The sequence below is a fragment of the Myotis daubentonii genome, chromosome 12 (genome assembly GCF_963259705.1).
Source record: "Myotis daubentonii chromosome 12, mMyoDau2.1, whole genome shotgun sequence".
NCBI lineage: Eukaryota > Metazoa > Chordata > Mammalia > Chiroptera > Vespertilionidae > Myotis > Myotis daubentonii.
Window position 1 is genome coordinate 68,280,475 of NC_081851.1, and position 25,402 is coordinate 68,305,876.

The 25,402-nt window shown below is 47.4% G+C and overlaps 2 protein-coding genes across 4 annotated transcripts in view; both read left to right on the forward strand.

Moving 5' to 3' along the window:
• Window positions 1–4,444: 4,444 nt before the first annotated feature.
• FNDC4 (fibronectin type III domain containing 4) lies at window positions 4,445–7,572 on the forward strand. Of its 3 annotated transcripts, none has more exons than XM_059660279.1 (7): window positions 4,446–4,853; window positions 5,024–5,168; window positions 5,256–5,371; window positions 5,609–5,807; window positions 6,274–6,363; window positions 6,695–6,819; window positions 6,986–7,572. In XM_059660279.1, the coding sequence occupies exons 2-7, from the start codon at window positions 5,048–5,050 to the stop codon at window positions 7,019–7,021; spliced, it is 687 nt and encodes a 228-aa protein (XP_059516262.1). In that variant the 5' UTR covers window positions 4,446–4,853; window positions 5,024–5,047; the 3' UTR covers window positions 7,022–7,572. The 3 variants fall into 3 exon arrangements, with proteins under 3 accessions (XP_059516263.1, XP_059516262.1, XP_059516261.1); XM_059660278.1 differs by having other exon boundaries at window positions 4,448–4,853; window positions 5,603–5,807; XM_059660280.1 differs by lacking the exon at window positions 6,274–6,363 and having other exon boundaries at window positions 4,445–4,853; window positions 5,603–5,807.
• A 1,766-nt stretch (window positions 7,573–9,338) lies between these two features.
• IFT172 (intraflagellar transport 172) overlaps window positions 9,339–25,402 on the forward strand; it is a 31,130-nt gene continuing 15,066 nt past the window's right edge. The window contains exons 1-18 of the mRNA XM_059660282.1: window positions 9,339–9,507; window positions 12,421–12,564; window positions 12,781–12,893; window positions 13,332–13,371; window positions 13,686–13,751; window positions 13,967–14,046; window positions 14,265–14,352; window positions 15,138–15,352; window positions 16,229–16,352; window positions 16,732–16,827; window positions 17,963–18,124; window positions 18,705–18,758; window positions 19,003–19,106; window positions 19,273–19,358; window positions 22,019–22,131; window positions 23,162–23,329; window positions 24,710–24,846; window positions 25,009–25,116. Coding sequence (XP_059516265.1) covers window positions 9,469–9,507; window positions 12,421–12,564; window positions 12,781–12,893; window positions 13,332–13,371; window positions 13,686–13,751; window positions 13,967–14,046; window positions 14,265–14,352; window positions 15,138–15,352; window positions 16,229–16,352; window positions 16,732–16,827; window positions 17,963–18,124; window positions 18,705–18,758; window positions 19,003–19,106; window positions 19,273–19,358; window positions 22,019–22,131; window positions 23,162–23,329; window positions 24,710–24,846; window positions 25,009–25,116 — 1,937 coding nt within the window. The 5' untranslated portion in view covers window positions 9,339–9,468. The remainder of the gene's footprint in view (window positions 9,508–12,420; window positions 12,565–12,780; window positions 12,894–13,331; window positions 13,372–13,685; window positions 13,752–13,966; window positions 14,047–14,264; window positions 14,353–15,137; window positions 15,353–16,228; window positions 16,353–16,731; window positions 16,828–17,962; window positions 18,125–18,704; window positions 18,759–19,002; window positions 19,107–19,272; window positions 19,359–22,018; window positions 22,132–23,161; window positions 23,330–24,709; window positions 24,847–25,008; window positions 25,117–25,402) is intronic.

A 25,402-nucleotide genomic window follows, 5' to 3' on the forward strand; every position in this document is an offset into this window, starting at 1 on the left:
CTACTATTTGCAACAGCATGGATGGAACTGGAAAGCATTATTCTAAGCGAAATAAGTCAGTCAGAGAAAGATAAATATCACATGATCTCACTCATTTGTGGAATATAATGAACAACATAAACAGATCCAGAGACAGAGAAGCATCGATCAGACCATCAAACCTCAGAGGGAAGGTAGGGGAGGGTGGGATAAAGGGGAGAGATCAACCAAAGGTCTTGTATGCATGCATATAAGTATAACCAATGGACACAGACAGCAGGGGAGTGAAGGCATGAGCGGGGGTGGAGAGGAAGGGGGGAGAGGGGAGAGGCAAGTGGGGGATACGGACACATATGTAATACCTTAATCAATAAAGAAAAAAAACACAGAAACTACTCTAGCCATTTAGGTGTTTTATAACTACTGATTTAAGAGACCTGTCTCTAAAATGGATGGAAATAACACATTTTAAAGTGAAAAGGGAAATGAGAAAATAGGATTTGATTTACAACATTTTCGTTGGCATACAATGGCAGGAATTTAGACAAGATGGAACAGAACCTACAATCAGAGGCTCCCTCTGTGTTCCCCATTCCTGAGAGTCCTGTGCCCCCAAATCCCACCCCTCTTTTTCTCTCTCTAAATGGCTACTTTGATCTCAGAGAAGGTCAGCATATTAAACTCTATCCTTGGGTGAGGGTTAAAAAACAAAAAACAAACAAACAGAAAGCTGAGGGTAAGCTGCCTTGGGAGTGCTAAAAAAAACAAAGAACAAACTGATTCTAGCCCTTTGTGTGGGAGTTCTGGGCTAGGTTTGGGGTAAAGCCCTGAAATGTCTATTGTTTGAAAGCATCCATTGGAGATTCCGATGTACAGCCAGGCTTAACTCTGCTAAATAAACCATTGGAGTGGGCCACCTGATAAAGCTGAGGGTTTCCTGTCCCTGGAGGCATTCCAGAGAAAGCCTGTCGATCACTCAAGAGCAGCGTTGTGTATTTAGGGGTGGTCTTGGGGACAGGGGTGCGCTGGGTTCCTTCCGAGGTACTTTTCTCAAGTCCCAGTTCCCAAGCTTGTAGTGCAATTCATACGAAAGTATAATTGAGTCTGAGGTACTCTTTACCATGATCCTTTAAATGGAGGCCTTTCCTTCACCAAAAATATATCTGCTGCAGCGGATGCTAATTTCAGGCACTGTGACTAAGTGAAATGAAGGATTCCAAACAATGTGGGCATGGAGATCTTCCAGTTGTTCCTTAAATCAGTGGCTTCCAAACTTGGCTGATCTTCAGAGTCATCTGGGAAGCACTTTAAAAAGACAGATTTTGGGGCACTACTCCAGAATTACTGAAGCTGATTCTTGGGGTAGGCATGGTACCCTGAAATGGGTGTTTTTTTAAAAACTGCGTTTATTTGGGCAAACTACTGTGGTTATCCTCAGTTTTTGTTTTGCCATCTGGAAAAAACAACAACACACACAAAAAAACAGACAATAATACTAGCTCCACAAGTTTTTGTGAAGGCAATGGGTATGAAAGTAAATTGTCAATGATAAGTTATTATGCAGGTGATAATTATTTTAAAAAATATATTTTTATTTATTTCAGAGAGGAAGGGAGAGGGAAAAGGAGAGAGAGATAGAAACATCAATGATGAGAGAGAATCATTGATCGGCTGCCTCCTGCACACCTCCTACTAGGGATTGAACCCACAACCTGAGCATGTGCCCTAACCCAGAATGGAACTGTGACCTCCTGGTTCATAGGTCACTGCTTAATCACTGTGCAATGCCAGCTGGGTGGTGATTATTATTATTAAAATTGTTATTGAAGTTGGGTCAGTGTGGCTCAGTGGCTGAGCATCAACACATGAACCAAGAGATCACTGGTTCAACACATGAACCAAGAGATCACTGGTTCAATTCCCGGTCAGGGCACCAGGCTTGATCCCCAGTAGGGGGCGTGCAGGAGGCAGCTGATCAATGATGTTTCTCTCTCATAGATGTTTCTCTCTCTCTATTCCTCTCCCTTCCTCTCTCTCTGAATAAGATGACAACAAGGATTCAAGAGGGAAGCCTGGGAGAAAGGAGAACTGAGATCTGTAAAAGAGAGAAATGGGACTAAGACAAAAGCAAAGTAGAGGGAAACAGAAGCTTAGGCAGAGAGCAGATCGAGTGTTAGTACCTTCAGTACTTCCTGAACTTTTCCAGCCATTTGCACCATGATGGTCAGAATTGATTCAATGTAAGGAACAAGCAGGAATCAGAAGACAAGAAGAGGACAGTAGATTGCAGGTGAGGTGAGGTGAAGGGGCTCCTGGAGTTTCCAAAATTAGGGACCGTGGTCTGACAGGTTAGAGGGTGAAGTCGGATGCAATTGGCATCTTATAGTGTCCAGGCCATGGGTCTGGGTCACCTGGTATGTGGACATGGCTTGCCCCTTCTCAGCATCACATTGCCCCAGCAATCCAACAATTTGCTCAACATCTGCTTTGTCCAAGTCCCAGGTCAGTGGGTTGACTTCTCTGTGATTGGCAGGACTACATCATACCCAGACAACTAGAGGGAAGCGGGGACAAGGATATAGACAGGAAGCCAAAGCTTCATTCATGACTAATAAATTGGATGTAGGAGTGGGAGCAGGCACGGTGTTTGTACACACACACACGCCATGGACTTAGCCTGCACTTGGTACTCTGGGCCTATTAGTGAAAGAAGATCAGGAAGGAAGATGGGAAGGAGGAGGAGAAAAACAGAAACCCAAGGTGGAAGGAAGTACAGATGAGAAATGATTTAGGAATCAGTGCAGAAGGCCAACATGAAGAAGGGTCTCACCTCCCATTTGTGGGGCTCTCGGGCCACAATCACAAGTTGAAACCATTTTGTGCCTGATGTGGTCCCATGTTGTGGACACACTGCCCTGCCTGCCTCTGCATCCACACAAGCCTTTCTGTCCCACGGCCTCTGCTTCCAGTGGTCAGGGCCTTATCTGAGCCACAGTGATGACTAACCCAAGTACCCTGGCTCTTTTATCTGCCCCTGCCCCCCTCCAAGCCCTCTACCTGTACCCTTTCCTGGTCTCAAAATCATTTGGTAACCCCAGGGGAGCTTCTGGAATCCCTGTTTACAAGCACCTAGCCTCCCCAGTCCCTGCTTTGCCCCTGAAGAGGAAGACCCAAAGTTCATTACTCTTGCCCTTTGGTATAATGACCTCTTTCTGGATGGCCTGGAGCCTGGAAGTACAGAATCACACCCAGTCCCAGTCAGTGAGAGTCCCTGGGCAAAAGTGCTCTAGGACCAGGAATGAATCAGGAGGCCAAAGGGTCAGCAGAGGTCAGAGGGCTGGCAGGAGGCCAAAGGGTCAGCAGAGGTCAGAGGGCTGGGGCCATGGCTTGATCACATGTTCAATGCACACAGTCGTCCAGTCATCTGTGCCCCACTTGCCCCAATTCCCTCTCCTCTCAGAAGGAAGAAAACAGAAGCTTCAGAGCCCCAGGGGTGTGCACACTGAACCGGATATTACAGGAGAAAGCACCACATAAATAGAAATGCTGCAAAAAGAATTAGAAACCAAAGCACTGTCCTAAATACATCAGCCAACATTTATTTACATTGAGCAATGCGCTTTTCCCATACAGGATCTCATCTGGTACAGGAACACTAAGAGGACAATACTAACATCCTCCCTTTTCAGATGATGACATTGAAGCTCAGAAGTTGTCAGTTGAAGACCACACACACATCCAGGTTCTGACTCCAAATCTTATGCTCAGCCAAAGCATGAAAATACGTGAGGATTCATCAGATGGTTATCGAATGAGTGAAGTAACTGACACGTTGGTGCAAATTAATAATCTCTCCTGCACACAGTGCTGTAAGATTTGTAAAGATCGTTCCCTAACATTGTCTCATTTGATCCTCACTACAGCCCTGTGATGTTATGGACTCTGATTTACAGGTGGGAAACCTGAGACCTGGATCAATCCATTTCCCCAAGGCCACACAGTTAAGTTGAAAAGGTAAGACAAGAGAGGTAAGTCGTTGCTCTTTAAATTTCCCCCTAAAAACCCAGGACTCTTAATAATCGCTGTATCTCAGCCTCTTAACATTCCAGGTACATAGGAGACCCTCAATAAATATTTGCTTAATAAATGAAAGAGAGACTGAAGGAATAAATACCACGTCGTGAATGGAGAAAAGACTTCAAAGCTGACGCAGTCTACAAGTAGGAGATTCTTGAAACAATTGTCTCCATCACTCTGTCCCCTCCCGCACTCTCGGCTAATTCCATCGGAGGAGGGAGGGTGCCAGAGACCCTCACACAGTGCCTCTCCCGTCGCCCCCGCGGGCTCAGCCGTGGGATCTGAAGGAATGGGACCCGGGGGTCCGCCAAGGGCAGGGTCGTGGGAGGAGCTCCGAGAAAAGAAGGGAGGTGCGGGAGGGGCGGGGGCAATGACGGCAGCAGGAACCCCAGCGGAGCGGGGCGGGGGCCGGAACGTCTGGCCAGGCTGCGGCGGAGCGAGCGGGGCCAGCGCTGCAGAAGGCGGCGGCTCGCGCGCTGGAACGGTCACATCCCGCTGCAGGCGCCGGCGGAGACGGCCGCACAGCCTCCCGCACCCGCACCCGCACCCGCACCCAGGCCGGCGGGCAGGCGGTGCACCGCCCTTGCTCACGGACAGACTACGCCGCCGGTCCCAGCTCTGGGGGCCCTGCAACCAGCGCTCGCTACGCCTCCGCTCTCTGCCCGCAGCTCGGCCCCGTGCTACCCGCCTCGACGGGCCCGGGCCGGGATGGGGTAGGGGCCGCACCACCAACTCGGGCGATGGGTCGCCCACTAGGCACCCCCCCGAGGCCTGACCGACCGCGAGGACCGGCGGAGGTGGGTGTGGGCAGGGCAGAGCCGCGCACTGGGGGCGCCTGGGTGATGCGGGGGCGAGGAAAGGTTGGGAAAGGGGGCGCTCTGGGCCGCGGGGCGTCCGGGAGAGTTGTTGCCCACACGGGCATTCTGGACGGCCCTTGACCGCCACCCCCAACTCCTGCCATCTCCAGGAGCCCCGCCTGGATGTCTAGCGGATGCCTCGGTGCCTCCTAGCGGACTCGGTGGGGACCATGGCTTCGCTGATGCCCCTCTCCCCTTATCTAAGTCCCACGGTCCTCCTGCTGGTCAGCTGTGACCTGGGCTTTGTGCGAGCAGGTGAGTAAAGGAGATCGAGGTGGGAATTGGCCAGAGCTAGCCTGTGGGTGGAAACCTGTTAACCTGCTATCATGCCGGCACTCACAGACCGGCCTCCATCTCCTGTGAATGTGACAGTCACTCACCTCAGAGCCAACTCGGCCACTGTGTCCTGGGACGTCCCAGAAGGCAACATCGTCATTGGCTACTCCATTTCCCAGCAAGTATGAGTCACCCTTCTGCTCCCCGAACTTGTGTCCTTGGGTCTCTGAATAGCCCCACCACCAACCCCAGCTCCCTGCCAGCCGGGGGAGACTCTGGGCGCTGGTGTGCCCTGCCTCCAGCTGCCCTTTCCACCGTATTCCCTTGGCTTGGGTGTTCAAGAGTGCTGGGTTGAGCCCGTGGCCTGGGAGTGGGGTGAGGCCGCCCTTCTCCCTCTCATTGTCTTTCTGAAGCGACAGAATGGCCCGGGACAGCGGGTGATCCGCGAGGTGAACACCACCACTCGGGCCTGTGCCCTGTGGGGCCTGGCTGAAGACAGCGACTACACGGTGCAGGTCAGGAGCATCGGCCTTCGCGGGGAGAGCCCCCCCGGGCCCCGGGTGCACTTCCGAACTCTCAAGGGCTCTGACCGGCTGCCTTCAAACAGCTCGAGCCCAGGTGAGGATCTGTTATTCCCCACTCCCTAACGCTTTGCATGCTCTGGCTTTTTATCTAGACTTGAGCCTCTTGTTTATTTCTCCAAAGCAAGCAACAGTCTAGCTTAGATGAAGAGAAGGATGATTTAATTTGTTGTACTGCCAGGAAAGGAAGGGAAGCAGGTTGGCAGGCGACTGGGTGTACACAGGCTGGTAATGAATCCCTTGGAGGAAGGGCTCTTAAGCTTCCTTTTACCCAACCTCAGTTCACAGCAGCTGCAGCTTGTGTGAGCAAGTGCCTGACCCGTAGCCTTCCTGCTTTTCTGGCCTGTGACCACTTGGTTCATTAACAGCTTCCCAGAGGGGGGGGGGCAATGCTGTGATGGGCCTACCCTGACTCTACTCCCCAGTATCTCCGTCCTTCACTGTCTGCATAGACATACCTCTAGCTGCTCTCCACACCCAGAGGCTGTGTCCTTCCCCCTCAGGTGACATCACAGTGGAGGGTCTGGATGGAGAGCGACCACTGCAGACAGGGGAAGTGGTCATCATTGTGGTGGTGTTGCTCATGTGGGCTGGTGAGTAAGCAGCTGGACAGGGGACCAATGATTGAGGGAATGGGGCTCAGTGAAGGTGGGAGGTGGTGAAGGTTGTTGAGAGAAAAGGGGGTGAGAGAAATGGAGTGGGAAGATGCTTAGTTGAGAGGGATTAGCAGAAATTTGAAGAGAGGGAGAGGAGGTTATGGGGAGCCCAGAGAGGAAGACTAAGAGGGTGGTGCTTGTGCGTGGGCACCAGAAATTCAAGGATTTTCTTCTCGGATTCTCTATCAACTGTGGGCATCTCACTGCTCTTTGAGGATGTGAGTGGGGAGGTTGGGATCAAGGCTCAGACTGTATTGCTGTGTTTCAGCTGTCATCGGGCTGTTCTGCCGTCAGTACGATATCATCAAGGACAACGACTCCAACAACAACCCCAAGGAGAAGGGGAAGGGGCCAGAGCAGAGTCCTCAGGGAAGGCCAGTGGGGACAAGACAGGTGAGGTGGGGCCTGTGAGGGAGGGAAGGGTGAGATTTTGCCTCTAGGAGCAGTCAGGGAAAAGGGAGAAAAGCAACGAGGGGCAGGAAAAGTCCCAATGGAAATTTGGGATGGAGGTGGTATTTCCTTCCAGAAATTTAGAGACTCAAGTCATTTTCATTCACAGAAAAAGTCACCATCCATCAACACCATAGACGTATGAATGAAGAAACAGAACCAGAAGAGAGATGCACTAACAACCTGGGGATGGGGATGGGGTCAGGGAGAGCGTACGATGGCGATCAGCCCAAGATGGAAGGATCCCACAGTATCCCAGAAGATAATGACACTCCCACAATCTCAGGCCTGGTACCCATCCTCTTTCCACTGTGAATAGGGCCAGAAGGTAGGTCTGTGCCCCTGGACTTGGGGAGAGGATATCAGATGGGGTATGTCTTTCCATCCCCCAGGTCCAGGGGAGAATCACTTGTTCAACCCTATCCCATTAGGTCCCAAATGGAGCCCCCATTTCCCCTGTATCAGGACTCTCAGCATTCCCTGCTGCCCCCACATCTTGCCTCTGGGTCTCAGAGAGGGGTTTCTGTGGGTACTCCCCCTCTCCCAGCAAATAAATAATGACAGGCACTGCACTGCACTACTCCAATGTCTTCCATGGAGCCTCAGGTGCGCCCCCTCTCACTTGGTAGCACCCCCAGCTGCTGGTGATCTCACTCCTTGGACATTTTTCCAATAAAGGTTCTTGGACAAAATGGAGCTGACTGTATAGTATGCTGAAGACGTTTCCCCATCTTCTCTGACTCCAAGGGCCCCTCACACTACCACCCACTTGACGGGAGCAAACTCTCATTTTAAAGTGTTTGCTTTGATTCTCCAGCCTGGGATGGGTGGAGAGGGGCCAGAAACGGGTATAGGAAACCAGAGCCCTAGTTCCTTTTGGTTTGTTGGGCCAGAAAGGGGAGAAGGAAAGAAGAGGATATAAATTCTTCCTGTACCAGTGGAAACTAAAGTTACATCACATGAGAGGGCTGGGAGCCTTGTTACCTTCACATCAGCAGCTCAGCTCCTCACCATTTATTCCTGTGACTCCTCCATCAAACCTGAGCTAGTTTTCAGAAAAGGACTGAACAGTGTCTTGGGACAAATGAAAGAGCAGCTACACTCATGGATCCCTCGGTGCTACGTGCTCCTCCTGTGTGTTCCTGTGCCTATTCTTCCCTGTCCTTGCTTTCCCTGTTGCCTCTGTCTGTTCACTCAGTCCCGTTCAATAATAACTGTAAAGCATAAATGACGTTACGTTCACTCTCTGCCACCATATCCGGAGGAGGATTCTGGAAATAAAGTTGAAGGGTTCAAACTCCCCAGTCAAAAGAACTATAATTTGGGCTCTGGCACCTATTTGTTTCCTGTAAAAACAGGGACTGTCCTCTACTCTTTCCTAAGTTCCAATTGGTTGGTGCCAGTGAAAGACCAGTTGCCATTTGCAACCACTGTGGGGGAAAGGCTTCCGAACCCAGAATCTGTCTGGAAAGCATATGCTACACTTTGAGAAGACAGGTTACAGGTCTTCTCACCTCTAGATCTTTCCAGAGAAGGATTAGGAATAACTCTCCTTTTCTGAATCTTGATCTCTCTGGGATGTTACAAGAAATTAAACCAACAATTCTGAAAGAGACCCTGATCCAAATAAGGTTCAAGAAGTCAATATCTTTTCTACGTAACCAATCTCCACCCCCAGATTTCACAAGACAACCTTCATCTATCAGATGAGCCCATTTCTGGCTTGCTCTCCACCCTGAAACAGGAAAGCATCCTGATCTAGTCAGAAGTCTTTAATCCACCATTATCCAATTTGGAAGCAGGTTACCTTACCTCTCCCTGGCCACTGGTTCCAAAACATTAATCTCTCAGACTGGACACATCATTTCTTGGGGTGGGAGTGTCACGGGGTATAGTGGTGTGGAGACAGGGAAGTAGGAGTTGACAAGGAATAGAAAGGGTGTTCAAATGTGCCAGCTCTAGGTTGAATCCCAGTTCCATCCTTAACTGACTGTTATGTAAAATAGGACTAATAATGCTAGCCCCTCAAAAGGTGGCTTTGAGGTTAAATGAGATAATGCATGTGCAACACTTTGCACAGTAAGCCCGGCAGACACACGCTGAGTATTCACTGTTAGCTATCATTATTAGCCTCGTGGTCCCGTGCAAGTCATATAATTCATTTGGATTCAATTCCGTCAACTGTAAAAGCTCTAGAAGAGCAACTGCCCTGCTTTCCTTCAGGGCTGCGAGGATTAAAAGAAAGCATTCAGCCAGGTTTACGTACATCAGAGGGCGAGAAAGGCTGCGATGACGTAGACCTCGGTTTGCAGCAGGCTTGGGAGCCGGGCAAGATCTGGAATGCAGGCAGCGACGGGATTGGTAACGGAGAGGAGTCATCAAGTCCTGCCCCGGTCCCGCCCTAAAGCTCACTGCGCCTGCGCGCGTCCTGTTGGCTTCGCCGCGAACCTACGTGGTGACTTTGCGACGCGTGGTGCGCTCCGGGCGCATTTGCGTCAGCGGCGTAGCTGCGCCTGCGGCTGCGTGACGGGTTGTCCAGGTAACCGCCGGAGTTGTCGCTGTCTGGTGGCATCTGAGACACAGGTGTTCGTCATGCAGTTGAAGCACCTGAGAACCCTGCTGAGCCCTCAGGTGAGGAGTTGCGTGCCCGTCCCTCCCCGGCCCGTCTTAACATTCCCTGAGAAGCGGGGGACTAAAGCGTAATCATGTCGAGTGCCTACTGTGTGCAGAGGACCGACGGCTGGACGCGACTCGGCTGCGTCGATGCTGTCCAGTCGGCGAGATGCAGCGCCAACCCCTGCAGCTTGCATTGCGTGTCATTTAGCATCCGTTTTGTACCAGGCCCCGTGCTGGGGCTCGGAGGGATCCAGAACCAGCTGCCATTGCTCCTGCCTTCAAAAGGCTCCTGCGCCTGTAAACAACGAACGTAAACCTACACGGAATTAAATAAGCGCTTTAAGTGCATGCCCCCAAGAGGGAGTGCAGGAGTCCGCACCGTTCGTTCTGAGGGTGCAGATAGATCTCTTATTCACAAGAGGCTGGCTACTGGGGGAGGAACCCTGAAACATGGCGAAGAAAGGCTGGGTGTAGGGGTTAGAAAACCAGAATTCAAGTCCTAGCGCCACCGCTACTTTAAATACATGTCCTGCTACCTCAGACTTTAGCCCTTATCACACTGTCTCTCTCAGCATTCCCTCTAATAGCAACCTTAGGGGATCTGGGAAGAGTTAAAGGAGGTAATAATACACAAAAGAACATTGTAAACCGAAAAGCAGTGTAAAAAATGGATAGACAAGAGAGAAGGACATTCAAAATTCAAAATACAAAACTAATAAGAATAATATCTCTTGTAACTGAATATTTAATAGCATAAGTAAAGTTAGGATTGTGCCTTATGAAGTCAGACATACATGGATTTAAATCTTGGTTCTGTCACTTACCAATTGTCATGACACTTGAGCAAATTACTTAACCTTCCCGTGTCTCAGTTTCCCCTGTAAAAGATGCATAATCGTGGCATCTGCCTCAGTGTTACAAGGTAAAACAAGATAATGAATATCAAGCATTTATCAAAATGCCCAGTCTATGGTAAGTGCTTGTTAAAGGTTAGCTATTATTGTTCTATTTCCTAGTGCATTTAATCCTCAGAACAGCCCTGTGAAGTATATATTGCAGAGAAAAGAGAATTAATTATGGAAATCAGGAAGGCTTAACAGAGGATTGGCATTAGGAGGATAGAAGGAAATTAGAACAAAAGAAAGATGTGCCCAGCCTGGGCCAGTGTAGCTCAGCTGGATGGAGTATCATCCTACACACCAAGAAATGGCGGGTTCAATTCCCCATCAGGACGCATACCCAGGTTGTGGGTTCAGTCTCTAACTGGGGGCACATGCAGGAGGCAGCCAATCAATGTTTCTCTCTCACATTGATGTTTCTCTAAAATCAAATCAATAAAGTAAAATTAAAGAGAGAGACAGATGTGCCCTTTGCTCAGTAAACTGCCCCCTGAATCTGTAATTTAAATTTTTTCTTTACCTTAATGGAATAATTGGAAGTGAAAATTTCCTTCAATCTTACAAAGTAAGATGATGTCATGATGCAGGAAAGGGCTGAATGCCCAGGATTGGAAAAAATGACAAAGGAAGATGATAGACAACAATTGTCGCGGAGCCCTCAGCCCTTCTAACATAATTTAATCAAGAGTTGGAGGGGTGCCGGGCCTGCATGGCTTAGTGGTTGAGCGGAACCAGAAGGTCACGGTTTGATTCCCGGTCAGGGCACATGCCCAGTTTGTGGTTGCGGGCTCGATCCCCAGTGGGGACATGCAGGAGCCAGCCAATCAATGATTCTCTCTCATCACTGATGTTTCTCCTTTCCTCTCTGAAATCAATAACAATATTTTTTTTAAAAAATAAAGTTTTTAAAAAAGAGTTGGAGGGTGACACTAGTGGTGGTGTGGCTATTTTCTGACTGGTTTGAGGATTTTGATGGGGAAAAGCCTTTTTTTAAATCTCTGACTGGAGGTAACTGGATTGGAAATGAAAAGTAACTGTTTTAAGGCAGCACTCTACAGCTCAAGTAATTAATCAATTGAAGCAGAAACTAAATTTTTTATTTCAAGAAGGAAAATTCTTAGTGCAGCATCGTAGAGGACCAGGGCTGGTGGCAGAAGGGACAGACCTGGCAAGAATAATCCACTGGGAGATGATCACTTCTAACTTGGGCTTTGGTGAAGTGGATAGTTAAGGGAAAACAAAAAACAAGGTGGCATTGCTCATCCTAAGTCTCAACTCTGATTATTTTACTCCCTGTTCCAGAAGTTTTACTGTCTCCCCCTTTCCTACCAACTAATCCAAAAATCCTGGTTTTGAAGATCCTTCTTGAACTGGCCTCAGTCTGTTTCTCCTCTATTTTGCTATTTACAAGACAGTTTTGGTTCAATTAAATTACCATTACTTGACCATACTTGCCTTTGCTCATGCCATTTTCTTCTACCTAAGATAATTTCCTCACTCAGCTGCATTCATTCTTCAAAGCTTAATGTTGATTGTATAAACAAATTATCTCAGGCTTCTACAAACTATTACAGTGCTTTGTACGTACCTCACTTATGGGACTTTTCCCTTTTTTTGCACCGTCTTTTTAGATTCTAGGGCAGAGACCATGTTTCGGTGTTTGTCTCCCTCTCAGACCCTGGCCAGGTGCCTTTCTCAGTGAGGTATTCAGAAAATATTAATTGAATAAATGGCTAAAGACCAAAACTTAGATCAATTGAATTTATTTCAAAGGGAACAAAACCATTGCAGGGACATAGGTACAGTTGACTAAGCATGTCACCTCTTAGTACATTTGCATTTTGGATTTCTAGAAGCACCTTGTTCTCACAGTCTAGGGTTTTATGGCCTTGGAGACCAGATGGGTCATGTGCATCTCTTTGCTTTAAGGAAAATTGACAAGAGCCACAGTAGAAGTAATGGAATTAGAAATGCTTTTGGCATTCTAGCCCAGCACTTGGATTTATTTTTGCCCTCTTTGCCTCTGCAGGATGGAGCTGCAAAGGTGACCTGCATGGCTTGGTCCCAGAACAATGCCAAATTTGCTGTCTGCACAGTGGACCGAGTGGTGTTGCTGTATGATGAACATGGGGAGCGGAGAGATAAATTCTCCACCAAACCAGCTGACATGAAGGTGAAGAGTACTCATGTGTACCTTAACCTGTTGATGGGCCTTAGGAACCTGAAAAACTTTCTAACCCACTTCCTGGCCTTAGGCATAGAAATTGGCCTACCCTTCCATTTCTCAGTATAAATCCCTCAAGCTCTTCACAGTCACACATGCACCCTTTCCTCTCTTTTCCCTTTCACATATTCTCATTACTTTTTTCTTTTTCTTTTTAATTCTTAGTATGGCAGAAAGAGCTATATGGTGAAGGGCATGGCGTTTTCTCCTGATTCCACTAAAATTGCCGTAGGACAGACTGACAACATCATCTATGTGTACAAAATTGGAGAAGATTGGTAAGGACAGCGATTGGGAGGAGGGGATGACCCAGAGCAGAGTGGGAAGGCAGGAGGAACTGCCTCACTGGGGAGGGAGAATAGAGAGGAGGAGGGGCCAAGCTGTGGCACGGAAGGCAGAGTCTGTTTTTGCTTCCCTGACTTTGCCGGCCCCCTGTGTTCTGAGACCCCACCCCTGGAGGAATCGGTCTAAGTCAACAAGGAGGCCCTGTAAGATCCTGGGGAGCCCCGGGTGATTGTTCCAAAGCTACTCACGCTCCCCCTATGCCTCTTTTCAAGGCACCTGTGGAGCGGTAGGAACATATCTGCTCACTCTTCCCTTCCTCCAGCATTCTTTGTGCCAATTTATCTACGGAAATGGTGTTTTTGTTTTGTTTTGTTTTGTTTTGTTTTACGGAAATGGTTTTTAATGTGCTTTTTCTTCCTTTTATTTGGCAGGGGTGACAAGAAAGTCATCTGTAACAAGTTCATCCAGACGGTAAAGTTCAGACCAGCCCCTGGGAGATTAGGATGAACAGACATGTATCAGTATACCTGCTTATAAATGCAACCAGGAGTTGCTTTTCTTAACGTCGGTATCTGACTTCGCCTACTGCAAAGATGGTGCTACCTGGCTGTTCATCCTCATCTGCTTTCCTCCTCAGAGCCCAGTTGTGTCCCCTCCTCTCCTTCCCTGTAGGCGATTGTGGTGGTGGCATGAGCCAAGGTGCCCAGGCGGTTCGGATTCATGCTATTATAAATGTGCCAACCCACATAGACGCGACTATCCTTTTCATCCTTTCTTTCTCACAGAGTGCTGTCACTTGTCTGCAGTGGCCCATGGAGAACAACATTGCCTTTGGGTTGGCCGAAGGGAAGGTAAAGGAGGGAAGAGAACCACAGGAAAGGCTGGGGGTGGGGATAATTGTTATGAAGAAAGAAATATGGCTAATCTCCTTTAGGGTGGAGTTGTGTGCTGGGGGAGGATGCATAGGGACCAGTTTTTTTCTTTTTCTTTTTCTTTTTCTTTCCTTAGGACCTGGGCGAAATTGAAAGTACCCTAACCAGACTTGTGTCCATTCTCCCATTTTCAGGTTCGTTTAGCAAACACTAAAACTAATAAGTCATCTACCATCTACGGGACAGATTCTTACGTGGTGTCACTGACAACAAAGTGAGTACGGAGAGCAGTATCCCAGGAGTTTGGGAATGGTAGGAAAAGGCTGTGGGGAAGTCTGGACTGGGAGACCATCGTATGAAAGATGGGGAGGACTGGGCGCGGGAACCACAGGCAGGGCAGTGTTTGACAAAGAAAGGGGAATTTCTTGCTAAGACAGAGTATTCTAATCTTTTCCTGGATTTCTCTCCTTTTTTTCTTTTCCCCTTTTTCAGTTGCTCTGGGAAAGGAATTCTATCCGGTCATGCCGATGGCACTATTGTTAGGTATTTCTTGGCAGATGAAGGGTCTGGAGAGTCACAGGTATGAATAAAGCATGCTCTGGGGCGGGTAAGGAAGTCCCAAGAGCCCTCCTGGAGAAGGCTGGACATTCAGGGATTTTGGTTGAGGTGCCGGGGAAGGAGGCTAGAGGAGGGAGACCTCAGGGGAGAGACAGTGGGATGCGGCCACAGGAGGATTTGTGTTTAGGGGGCCAGAGCTTAATATTTATGGGAAAAGGTAAGCCAGGTGGAAGGGACTTGGAGACAAAGGGAAATAAAGACTCTGAGAGTAATGAAAAGTGAAAATTACTCTCATTACATAAAGAATATGTAATATATAGAAACTTATAGAAGAAAGACTTGTTTACTTTCAAAAGGGAAAAGGTAAAAAGAATGTTTATGTTTTACGCTAATTCTCTTTGGTTTGAATCATTTACATGAAGAATTACTTATGTAATACTTAATTAAATGTTTCCATCCTAAAAATAAATAATAAAAAAGGAGCCATAGCTCCCTGTGGTTGGTTAATGTGTAGGACATCTCCCTTTGGGGACCTTATTAGGTACATAGTAAATATCTCCAGCACATAAGTATTTTGAGGGTTCCTCTTGAACACAAGGTCAGTAGGTGTGTACATCTGTGTCATATATATGTATGTGTGCATATAAGACAGAAAGGCAATATGTGAAGTCTCAGGATCAGGATGTGCTGGGAGAAAGATTTCTGCAGAGTAAGATGATCAGAGTGAGTGTGTCCAGTGCTATGAATGAGACATTTCTGGGGGAGTTCCCAGAGTCAGAGTGTTGGAACTCTCTACTTCTGTCTTAGGGGAAGTTGATTAACCATCCGTGCCCACCCTATGCCTTGGCCTGGGCTACCAACAGCATCGTGGCTGCAGGCTGTGATCGGAGGATTGTGGCCTATGGAAAGGAAGGCCAAGTGCTGCAAACGTTTGACTATAGCCGGGACCCTCAGGAGCGAGAGTTCACCACAGCTGCAACAAGTCCTGGGGGCCAGTCTGTTGTGCTGGGGAGTTATGACAGGTGGGGCCCCCTTCCAGTTGCATCTTCTGCCTGCTTTCCCTGTGTACTCTGCCTTAGTCCAGTCTTCCTCAACCAGAATGGCAGACTGGATCACAATCAGTGTATGTTGAAAGAGATTCTCGGGTTTTAATTTATGCATTTCCTCTTCTGCTCCATCCATGGGCACACTGGCAAGTCCAAAATGCACAGGCTCTGTTGTGTCTCTATGCTTCCCTCTGGGATTCCACAGTGGAATGTATTTCCACTTGTGTTCCCGTCACCTCTTTTTAGACCACTGGCTTAGTGTTTATCACATTGTATTATACTTTGGAGTTTGTATCTGTCTGGCTAAATTGAAGAGCCCTTATTCATTTTTTCTTTTTTTATCTCCAGTAACTAGGTTAGCATCTAGTACATAATATATGCTCAAATTTTTGGTGAATGAATGAATGAATGAATGATGGAACAGTAGATAAACAGCTAGGGTCTGGGTCCCATCACTTTCTTAGAGTGCTTTTAACCCCAGTGTTGTCAGTCCTGTCTTTCTAGCTCCTTTAATCTTGTATGTGACTCTTCCTGTTCCTTTTTTTCTTCCCTAACTATTATCATTTCTCTCCACCCCCCCCCATATTTCTCTACTGCTAACAGCTTGTTTTCTCACCAGCTCCAATCTCCTTTTGTTTTCTCAGCTCCCATCACTCTTACTCCATTTTACTTTGATCTGATTTTCCCAACTTACTTCCTTTGAACCTTTTTGTCCTCTCCTACTAGCTTGTCTGTTCTCTTTCCTTTCCTTTCTTCTCTGATTTAGCAAGACCCATTTCCTTCAGATACCAGCCCCGTTTCACTCCTTTCCTCACCCTCCATCTCTTCTAAAGGCCACATACTTTATTACAGACTTCGGGTGCTCAACTGGAGCCCTCGAAGAAGCGTCTGGGAAGAGGCGAAGCCCAAGGAGATTGCCAACTTATACACCGTCACTGCCTTGGCCTGGAAGCGGGATGGCTCGCGGCTCTGTGCAGTATGCCCCTCAGTTAGCCCTTCCTGTGTGGGTGATGTTCTCCAGACTGAAAAAGCCCGCCTCGTCCTAAAGCGCTCTCGGGACACTAGAGGACCTCCCCTTCCCTTTTGACCCCAGCCTAGAAATCCGACGTTACAGACAAGAAAGAGAACTGCATACTTTATTGGAGGCCAAGAGAGTTGTATAGGCAGAGCAGAGTTCTCCCTTACATCCCATCGCTATGCCCTTGAGTCCGAGTTTGCCAACTCTTTTCCTGCTGGGACCTGCCCAAACTACCAACTCCCCTAGGTTCTCGAACCTCAGTTGTGAAGGTGTCTGTAGGTACCTGCCCGTGCCTGTGTCCATGTGTTTCCCTTTATGCGGTCGCTTTCCTTTCTAGGGCACACTGTGTGGGGGAGTGGAACAGTTTGACTGCTGCCTCCGAAGGAGCATCTATAAGAACAAGTTTGAGTTGACCTACGTGGGACCCAGCCAGGTACGGGCGGAAAGCCTGCCACTCCAAGATCTTGCCATGGCTCACTCTTCCTTGGAATACTTCCCTGCCTTCTGGCCACAGCCACAGTGTCAAATGTAACCTCCGGCAGAGCTTTTCTGGGGAACAGAACGTGTCGGTCCAGCTCTCTGGCAACTTTACTGAAGTAGTTCTTCCAGGTTATTACAAGAAAAGGTTTGAGCATCAGGCTTAAGGGGTATGGAGATTGCCACTTACATCTTCCTGGTTTAAAACTTCACTGCCTAGCTGCTGTCAACTGGTGAAGTTGATAAGTAGGAGTACAAGGGCGAATTCTGATGTTTTAGAGCCTCTGAGCTCACTGTGTGTGGTGTTGCAAGTTAATTTCTTAGTTCCCTAGCCTGCTTTTTTCGTTTCTCTACCTTAACCTTCCTTTTTTTCTTTTATATATATTTGTATTGATTCAGAGAGGAAGGGAGAGGGAGAGAGATAGAAACATCAACGATAAGAGAGAATCATTGATTGGCTGCCTCCTGCACTCCCCCTACTGGGGATTGATCCTGCAACCAGGCATATGCCCCTGACCAGAATCGAACCCGGGACCCTTCAGTCCGCAGGCCGATGCTTTATCCAATGAGCCAAACCAGCTAGGACACTTCCTTTTTTCTTTCATTTATTATTCATTGATTCCTTCATTCTTTCATTTTCTCCAGAAACATTTATCCATTCTCTGTGTGTCAGCACTGTTAGTCATTGCGAATGCAAAGATAATTATCTGTAACACCCTGTACCGTAATCGAGAAGATCATTCCAGCAAAGGCACAGACATATAAAAAATAATATAGTAACAGTGGTAAAAGTGACCATAAAGGCTTCTACAAAGAGCTGTGGGAACATAGGAAGAGTGATTGGTTTTGTCCAGTGGAACTTTCAGAATCATATGTATTATAAGCATCGAAAGAGATAACATATGAAAGCATTTCATAAATGGTAAAGCACTATGGAAATGTGCGGTGTTCTTATTACCCGGTGTCTTAGGCCAGGTGAGGAAACGAGATACCAGCTTTGTTTCGTGCTGTGGAGGTGGGCACAGGGCACAGCATGTTCACCCTTCGCTTGGGTCGGGAGCCTAGGGAGCTCAGACTTGTCCCCTACCCAGGTGATTGTGAAGAACCTATCATCGGGGACCCGAGTGGTACTCAAGTCACACTATGGCTATGAGGTGGAGGAAGTGAAAATCCTGGGAAAGGAACGCTACCTGGTGGCCCACACGTCCGACACACTGCTGCTGGGGGACCTGAACACGAATCGCCTTAGTGAGGTAGGAACCAAGATGGGGGAGTGGGGGGCTGGGAAGGGACTTCTTTATTTTATTTATTTTTTATTTTTAAATTATTATTGTTGAAAGTACTACCTATGTCCCCCTTCTTCCCCCATTGACCCCCTCCAGCCCACCCCCGCCCCTCACCCCAGGCCCTCAAGGCCCATTGTCTGTGTCCATGGGCCATATATATATATGCATACAGGGTCCTTGGTTGATTGCCCCCCACCCACCCACCCTCCCCTGCCTTGGGAAGGGACTTCTTGAGTTGCTACTTCAGAGGAGCCAGGGTTCCTAGGGGAAGATCTCCACAGGAAGCTCTAACATTCTGATACCGTGGGTCTGGTTTCAGGGAATGAGGCCCAGGAGCTTTGGAGTCCTGGAATACAGGTCACCACTGTTAGACTGTGTTTATGGCACCTCTCAGAAACATAGCGACCAGGGCAAAAGCTGACAACGCACCACTTTTGTGCAACATCATACCCTCCCCAGACTCGGTTTCTCTGCCTCCTACCCTTTCATTCTTTCGGCATTGTCTTGGACATTTACCCACACTGTTCCCTATGTCTTCTTTTTACAGATAGCTTGGCAGGGATCTGGTGGCAATGAGAAGTATTTCTTTGAAAATGAAAATGTGAGTAGAGCTTTTTCACCATCACGATCTTCATAAGCCTCCTTCCGGCTCCTTCGTGTCAGAAGGATGGCAAATGGCAATAGGTTGAGAAGACAGCAGATGAAGAAAGGCAGAGGGTGAAATGGGCAGAGGAACAGAACAGAGAGAAAAGTGGGAGTCCTCTTGATCTGACAGTCATCTCCCTTTACTGTTTCTCTTTCTTCATGCAACCTTTCCACCATATAGCAATTTTATTCATCCCCAGGTATGCATGATCTTCAATGCTGGGGAGCTAACCCTGGTGGAATATGGGAATAATGATACCCTGGGTTCTGTACGTACGGAATTCATGAACCCCCACCTCATCAGGTAACCCCACAAGGTTCTCTAAAATGTGGAACTCAAAAGAATTCCTTTTTGACTTCTAACTCCTATGTCCTCAGATTAACCTTAAAACTTCATCCCATGTGGTACTTGAGCCCTTAATAAACATCCCAACTTCCTTCTTTTGCCTTACCTCACCTTCATGTTTCAGTGTCCGTATTAATGAGAGGCGTCAGAAGGGAATGGAAGAGAATAAGAAATTGGCTTACCTTATTGATATTAAGACTATTGCTATAGGTAAGTAAGACTCTCTCATAACTATTAAAATAGATGTTTATAGTGCACTTACATATCACAGGATTGTGTACAGTGGCGGATCCAGGAATTAGATGTAAATGTGTGACCCCACTCTACAGTGGATATGTGAAATGGTCAACTCCATATGTCCGTATGTTGGTACATATATAGGCCTGCCCATAGAATTACTCAGGTTCTCTAGACATCTATGTTAGGTCTGAAAAATTATGAACTGTAGAGAAGAACCATTAGCAAATTTATAAATTTTCCTGTTTAGTCTTCATAGAATCATAGACTCTTAGAACTGGAAGAGACCTTATTTTCTGTATGTTTTGTCATTAGTAACTAGTGATGAGAAACTTTATTTGTATTTCACTGGTTTGGAATTGTTAATTTTTCATCATGAAATGCTTTAAGCATAGAAAAAGAACAAGTATAGAGAATAGCATAGTATTCTCTAAGGAGTCTAGAGAATAGCATCCCTTATAGTGTAGATGTAACGAACAGGGCTCTGGAGTCAAGCATCCCCACCTCTACTAGTACCTGTGTGCTCGTAGGTAAGTTACTTAACCTTTCTGTATCTCAATTTCCTCATCCCCAAAATGGGGATAAAAATACCAGCTACCTCATACGAAAAGCACTTAGACTAGTGGTTGGTACATAATAAGCATTTAATAAATGTTAGCTGTTAATAATACCAAGATTATTATTACTTGTATATCCATACCCAGTTCTGTCAAATCCTAAACATTTCATTATAGGTACCGTTGGTCTTTTAGCTCGTCTCTTACTGATGGACACTTAAGTTGTTGTTTTTTCACTGTTAGAGTGTTTCAGTTCACTAAGATTTATACCTAGAGTAGAATTGCTGAATCATAGAAGAGACACATCTTTAATTTCACGAAATATTTCCAAATCGCTCTCCAAAGAGATTGTACCAATTTACACTCCCACCAGCAGTTAGAGTTTCCGTTCTTCCACGTTCTTTCCAATACTTGACATTGCCTGACTTCATAATTTGACTCAACTGACTCAACTTGATGAAATAGTATCTAATTGTATATTTTTGTTGTTGTGCATTTGTTTATGGGCTTTTGCTTTCTTCTTCTGAGAATTGCTAGACCATATCCCTGGCCTATTTTTAAAATCAGGTCTTCTTTATTTAAACTGACCTGGAGGAGTTCTGTATGTGTGCATTTAGAGCCTTTGGTGGTATTATCATTGCAGGTATTTTATATCAGCCCATGGCTTGCCTTTTCTCTCCTTTTCAGTGTCTTTTAGTGTTCAGACTTTTTAAAAATATTTTTTTATTGATTTCAGAGAGGAAGGGAGAGGGAGAATAGAAATATCAATGATGAGAGAGAATCACTGATTGGCTGCCTCCCGCACGCCCCAGTAGGAGCCCGCAACCCAGGTATGTGCCCTGACTGGAAATCGAACCAGCGACCTCTTGGTTCACGGGTTGACACCCAATCACTGAGCAACATTGGCCAGGCTCACCTCACTCTTTAGGTCTCATCTTCAGTGTATGTAAATGGAGTCCCCAAGCTCTAGCATTCTATGACTCTTCTTATAATTAGGGCATTAAAACATGGCTTTATTATTTTTGCTTCCTAATTAAAGGAAAATTCATTTTTAAGTTGGTCTTCCCAGTTGTAGACATTAACTGGCATTGGTCTTTAGCTTCAGCATATATAACAAAGGCAGGTACATTGCTTGTTAATAATGTATGTCAGTAAGAGTTGTGAATGGATTTGTTCGAGAGACTCCCTGAAAGCATCCTAGGAATCCCTGAATGGTCTGATCTTTTTTTTTATCCTCACCTGAGGATATTTTTTCATTGATTTTGAGAGATAGTGGAAGGGAGGGGAAAGAGATAGAGAAACATTGATGTGCAAGAGACACATCGATTGGTTGCTTCTCATATGCTCCCCGACCAGGGCTAGGGGTCAGGCTTGCAGCCGAGGTATGTCCTCTTGACTGGAATCGAACCCAGGACTCTTCAGTCCACAGGCCGGAGCTCTATCCACTGAGCCAAACTGGCTAGGGCGAGTGGTCTGTTCTAAGTGTGATCGTTTCTTATATTGTTTACAAGATTCAGACAAAACAAAATATTCATCCTCTGTCCTGACCAGCCTAGCTTTACTCAGAGGTTCCCCCGATGTTGTGTGTGCCTTCACCACTGTTTGCCCCTCAGTGCTCTTACATCATAGGCACTCTCATGTGCAGGTAACTCCTTGGAGTCAGTCCGATCATTAAGGTCATTTTGCTCATCAGCCTTCTCTCAGGGGTGTCCTGCAGCTGGTGTGCATCCTTAAAGTGACCAGTGCTGTATTCCAGAGGGTTTTGTGAGTAATAGAAGCCAGTTGCTCCCTAGTTCTGATCTGCTATGGGACAACTCCAAGAGTGCCAGAGAGGAAACACATTTTTTGAGTTAACTATAGAGTTAAACAAAACCTCAACAATTTTTGAAGAAACCCAGCATCTTAGCAAACTCTATTGTGTTGGCCATTTGAATTCCTCGGGACATACTCTAGATTGATGTAACATTCTTAAAACCCAACCTATAATTGTAAGGCCAGACTTTTGCAGAGTGCCCCCTGCCCTGTATATGATTATGTGGAACGTCTCTTCTTAATCCTGTCTCTTTTGCTCTCTAGTGGATCTGATTGGTGGCTACAACATTGGCACTATCAGCCACGAGAGCCGTGTGGATTGGCTGGAACTTAACGAGACTGGGCACAAGCTTCTCTTCAGGGACCGGAAACTCCGTGTGAGGAGGGTTACTAAGGCCTTAGCCATTGACTGGTCCATAGAGCATGGGGTATAGCTGCTTCCAGGGTGTGGGGAGAGGATAGGATGTCATTTCTTGGTGCTATGCCATTACCATAGCACAAGGCCCAGAAGACTCAACATTCTTTGTATCTGATATCACAGCCCGTACTCTATTGCCCTTAAGGAGATTGTGTCACGATGGCACCAAAGTCAGTAGAGGAATTTGAGAGTTGGTTTCTCTCTTACCACTCACAAGTGTGTCCTTGTGAAACTCCCTTCGCCCTGCATTCCTCTTCCTTGGGCCTCACTGACCTTTACCCACACCTGCTGTTCTAGTGCTCGCCAGCTACACAAGTCCAACAGCATTGTAGCTGGCCTGACGACAGTCTCCTCCTGGCCCCTTATTAATTCTCATTTCAATATGGTATCACCGGAGTTCAACCTTGGGGGCAAAGAGACTATCTGATGATTTTTTATTTTATTCTCATTGTTATGCGAAAGCCCCATCACAAATTCCAGACCATTTAATTTGTCTGGTGGCCTGCCTTTTGTGTGTGTGTGTGTGTGTGTGTGTGTGTGTGTGTGTGTGTGTTGATTTCAGAGAGGAAGAGAGAGAGAGAGAGAGAGAGAGAGAGAGAAAGAGAACGAACCTGGGCATGTGCACTAACCGTGACCTCCTGGTTCATAGGTCAACGCTCAACCACTGAGCCATGCCGTCTGGGCTGGTGGCCTTAGTTTTGTAATCCAGGCTGGTAACTCTGGCCCAGTTATTCTAAGAATGAAAGTTGGACCTTCACCTAACTTAAATTTGTAGGGTGTAGATCTTTGCTCTATATAGGTCATCTCTTACTTGGCCAGTCAGAATATGCCAACTCAAACTTCAAGGGTTGCCGGTCAGTACGCTTTGAAATTGAGCATGTACCTGACTGGTGGGTCAGCTCAGCACATTTCACCATTAGGGAAATGGTCAAGATCCCAAATCACCACCTATCCCCATGTAATTGTGCTCTCCGCCCCTTCCTTTTCAGTTGCATCTATACGATATTGAAAGCTGCTCGAAGACAATGATCCTCAACTTCTGCTCCTACGTGCAGTGGGTCCCAGGAAGTGATGTGCTGGTAGCTCAGAACAGAAACAGCTTGTGTGTGTGGTACAACATTGAGGCACCTGAGAGGGTCACCATGACCTCTGTAAAGGTATGTCGACACCAGGGCACCTCAGGCATAATGTCAGGCTGATTGATTAGAGCACTGAAGAGGCTCCGAAGGTTACTTGGTTTTCTCTGCCCACCACCCATAATCTCTCTGTCGGAGGTGATCATAAAAAAAGCTTAGACTCTTTCCTCACAGTGGACCAGGCCCTAGAACCATTCTTGTTCAGATTCTTGACATTCTATTAGACCCTGGGAGTATGGCCTCCACTGCAGTGGCCCTGGGACTCCACCCAGTCCCACCGAGGCGTTCCCTCCGGCTGGAAAACCCCCCTGGAAGGGCAGTTCTTATGTCACGTCCTTGCGGGCTGATTCTCTGTTCTAAGCCATAGACTTCCAGTTCCTTTGTTCTCAGACAAAGACCAGACCTTCTCTTCTGTCCTGCCGCAGATCCGTGTTTCCTCCCAAGGGGCTTGTGTTCGCTTCTGCAGGAATCGGGCTTGTCAGTGCCTGGGCCACGCTGGTCCCCATTACTGGAGAGAGGATCCGGGGGCCTAGTGAGGGATTCTCAGATTTGGCCTCCCTGTTTCCTAGAGGACCATCCTGATGCTGTGTTTGCCTTCAGAGCAAATGCACTCTTCACACTTGCTCACCTTTCATATTTTCCTGCTCAGGTTTTAGCTTGCTGACCTTTTCTCTTTTCTTTTCTTTTTTACTTTATTTTCTCCCCTCCCCTCCCCTCTCCGTCTCTGTCTCTGTCTCAAGGGGAAAGGATGGAAGAGGGGGTAGGAAGCACTCCTAGTGATTTCTTCAGTTGAACTCAGCAATGCATTGAAAAGTATGCCAGGTTTGGGCCAGTGTGTATTAGTGGTTGGAGCATCAGCCTGTGTACCAGAGGGTCATGGGTTCCATTCCCTGTCAAGGGCAAGTACCTGGGTTGCAGGTCCGATCCCCACCCCAAGTTGGGGTGTGTGTGGGAGGCAACCAATTGATGTGTCTCTCTCACATCTATGTTTCTCCCCACCCCCTCCCTTCTGCTCTGTAAAAATCAATGGAAAAATATCCTCACTCCTCAGGTGAGGATTTAAAAAAATAATAATAAAAACTATGCCAGGGTCAAGTTGTCTTTTAGGGGAAAATCCCTAAGAATACCTAGTCATGGTCCTGCTGGAAGCAGAAGTGGATGTCACATTTTGTCACCTTACCTGCCGGCATTAGTGCCATCATAGCTACGAGTGTACTTTAACCCGAGGATAATAGCACAGATAAGGAAATTTTATCTTCTTGAGAGAAACTAGCTGTTAGGAAAACAAGGGTCATTGTGACTCCCTCGCTGTGTGAGCATGAGGGTGGGTCTGTTCTGCAGTTGACTCGGTGGAAACACTAACTTGGAATGGGGTGTGGTGGGGGATGGACTTTTTTACAGGGCGATGTTGTAGGGCTGGAGCGGGAAGGGGGGAAGACCGAGGTGATGGTGACCGAGGGGGTGACTACAGTTGCCTACACACTGGATGAGAACCTCATTGAGTTTGGAACAGCCATTGATGACGGCAACTACAACCGGTGAGGAGCTGGGCTGGTAACCAGCACCTGGGGCGGGTTGTAAAACTGGCCGTATCTCAACAGGATATGCCTGCCCCCCCCCCGCCCCGCCCCATCGCAGTGTTCCTCCGTGTCTTCCTGACCCTGGACTCATTCCTGTGCTTTGGCTCCTTCCCTCCCCAGGGCAGCGGCCTTCTTGGAGACTCTGAAAATGACCCCGGAAACAGAGGCCATGTGGAAAACCTTGAGTAAACTGGCGCTGGAGGCGAGGCAGCTACACATTGCTGAGTGGTGAGGGGGACTGTAGAGCTGAGGTGGCAGCAGCAGAGGGGCTGGCCACGTGGGTGTTGGACGTGAGGGCTGCTCCTCCCCCGTGTTCACTGCCCACGCCAGCAGATGCCATTGAGCCCTTCCATGGTAGTCACCCAGACCTCCCCATCCTGAACTGCAGGCGTGTGTCTCTTAGTGTGTTTGCTTCCCGTTCTTGTAACTGGGTGCCGCTTCTAAGTTTTTAACAATTCCTGCATTGGTGTGTATGTTCTGAGTATGGTATAGGAGTGGAGTTCATAGGACAAAC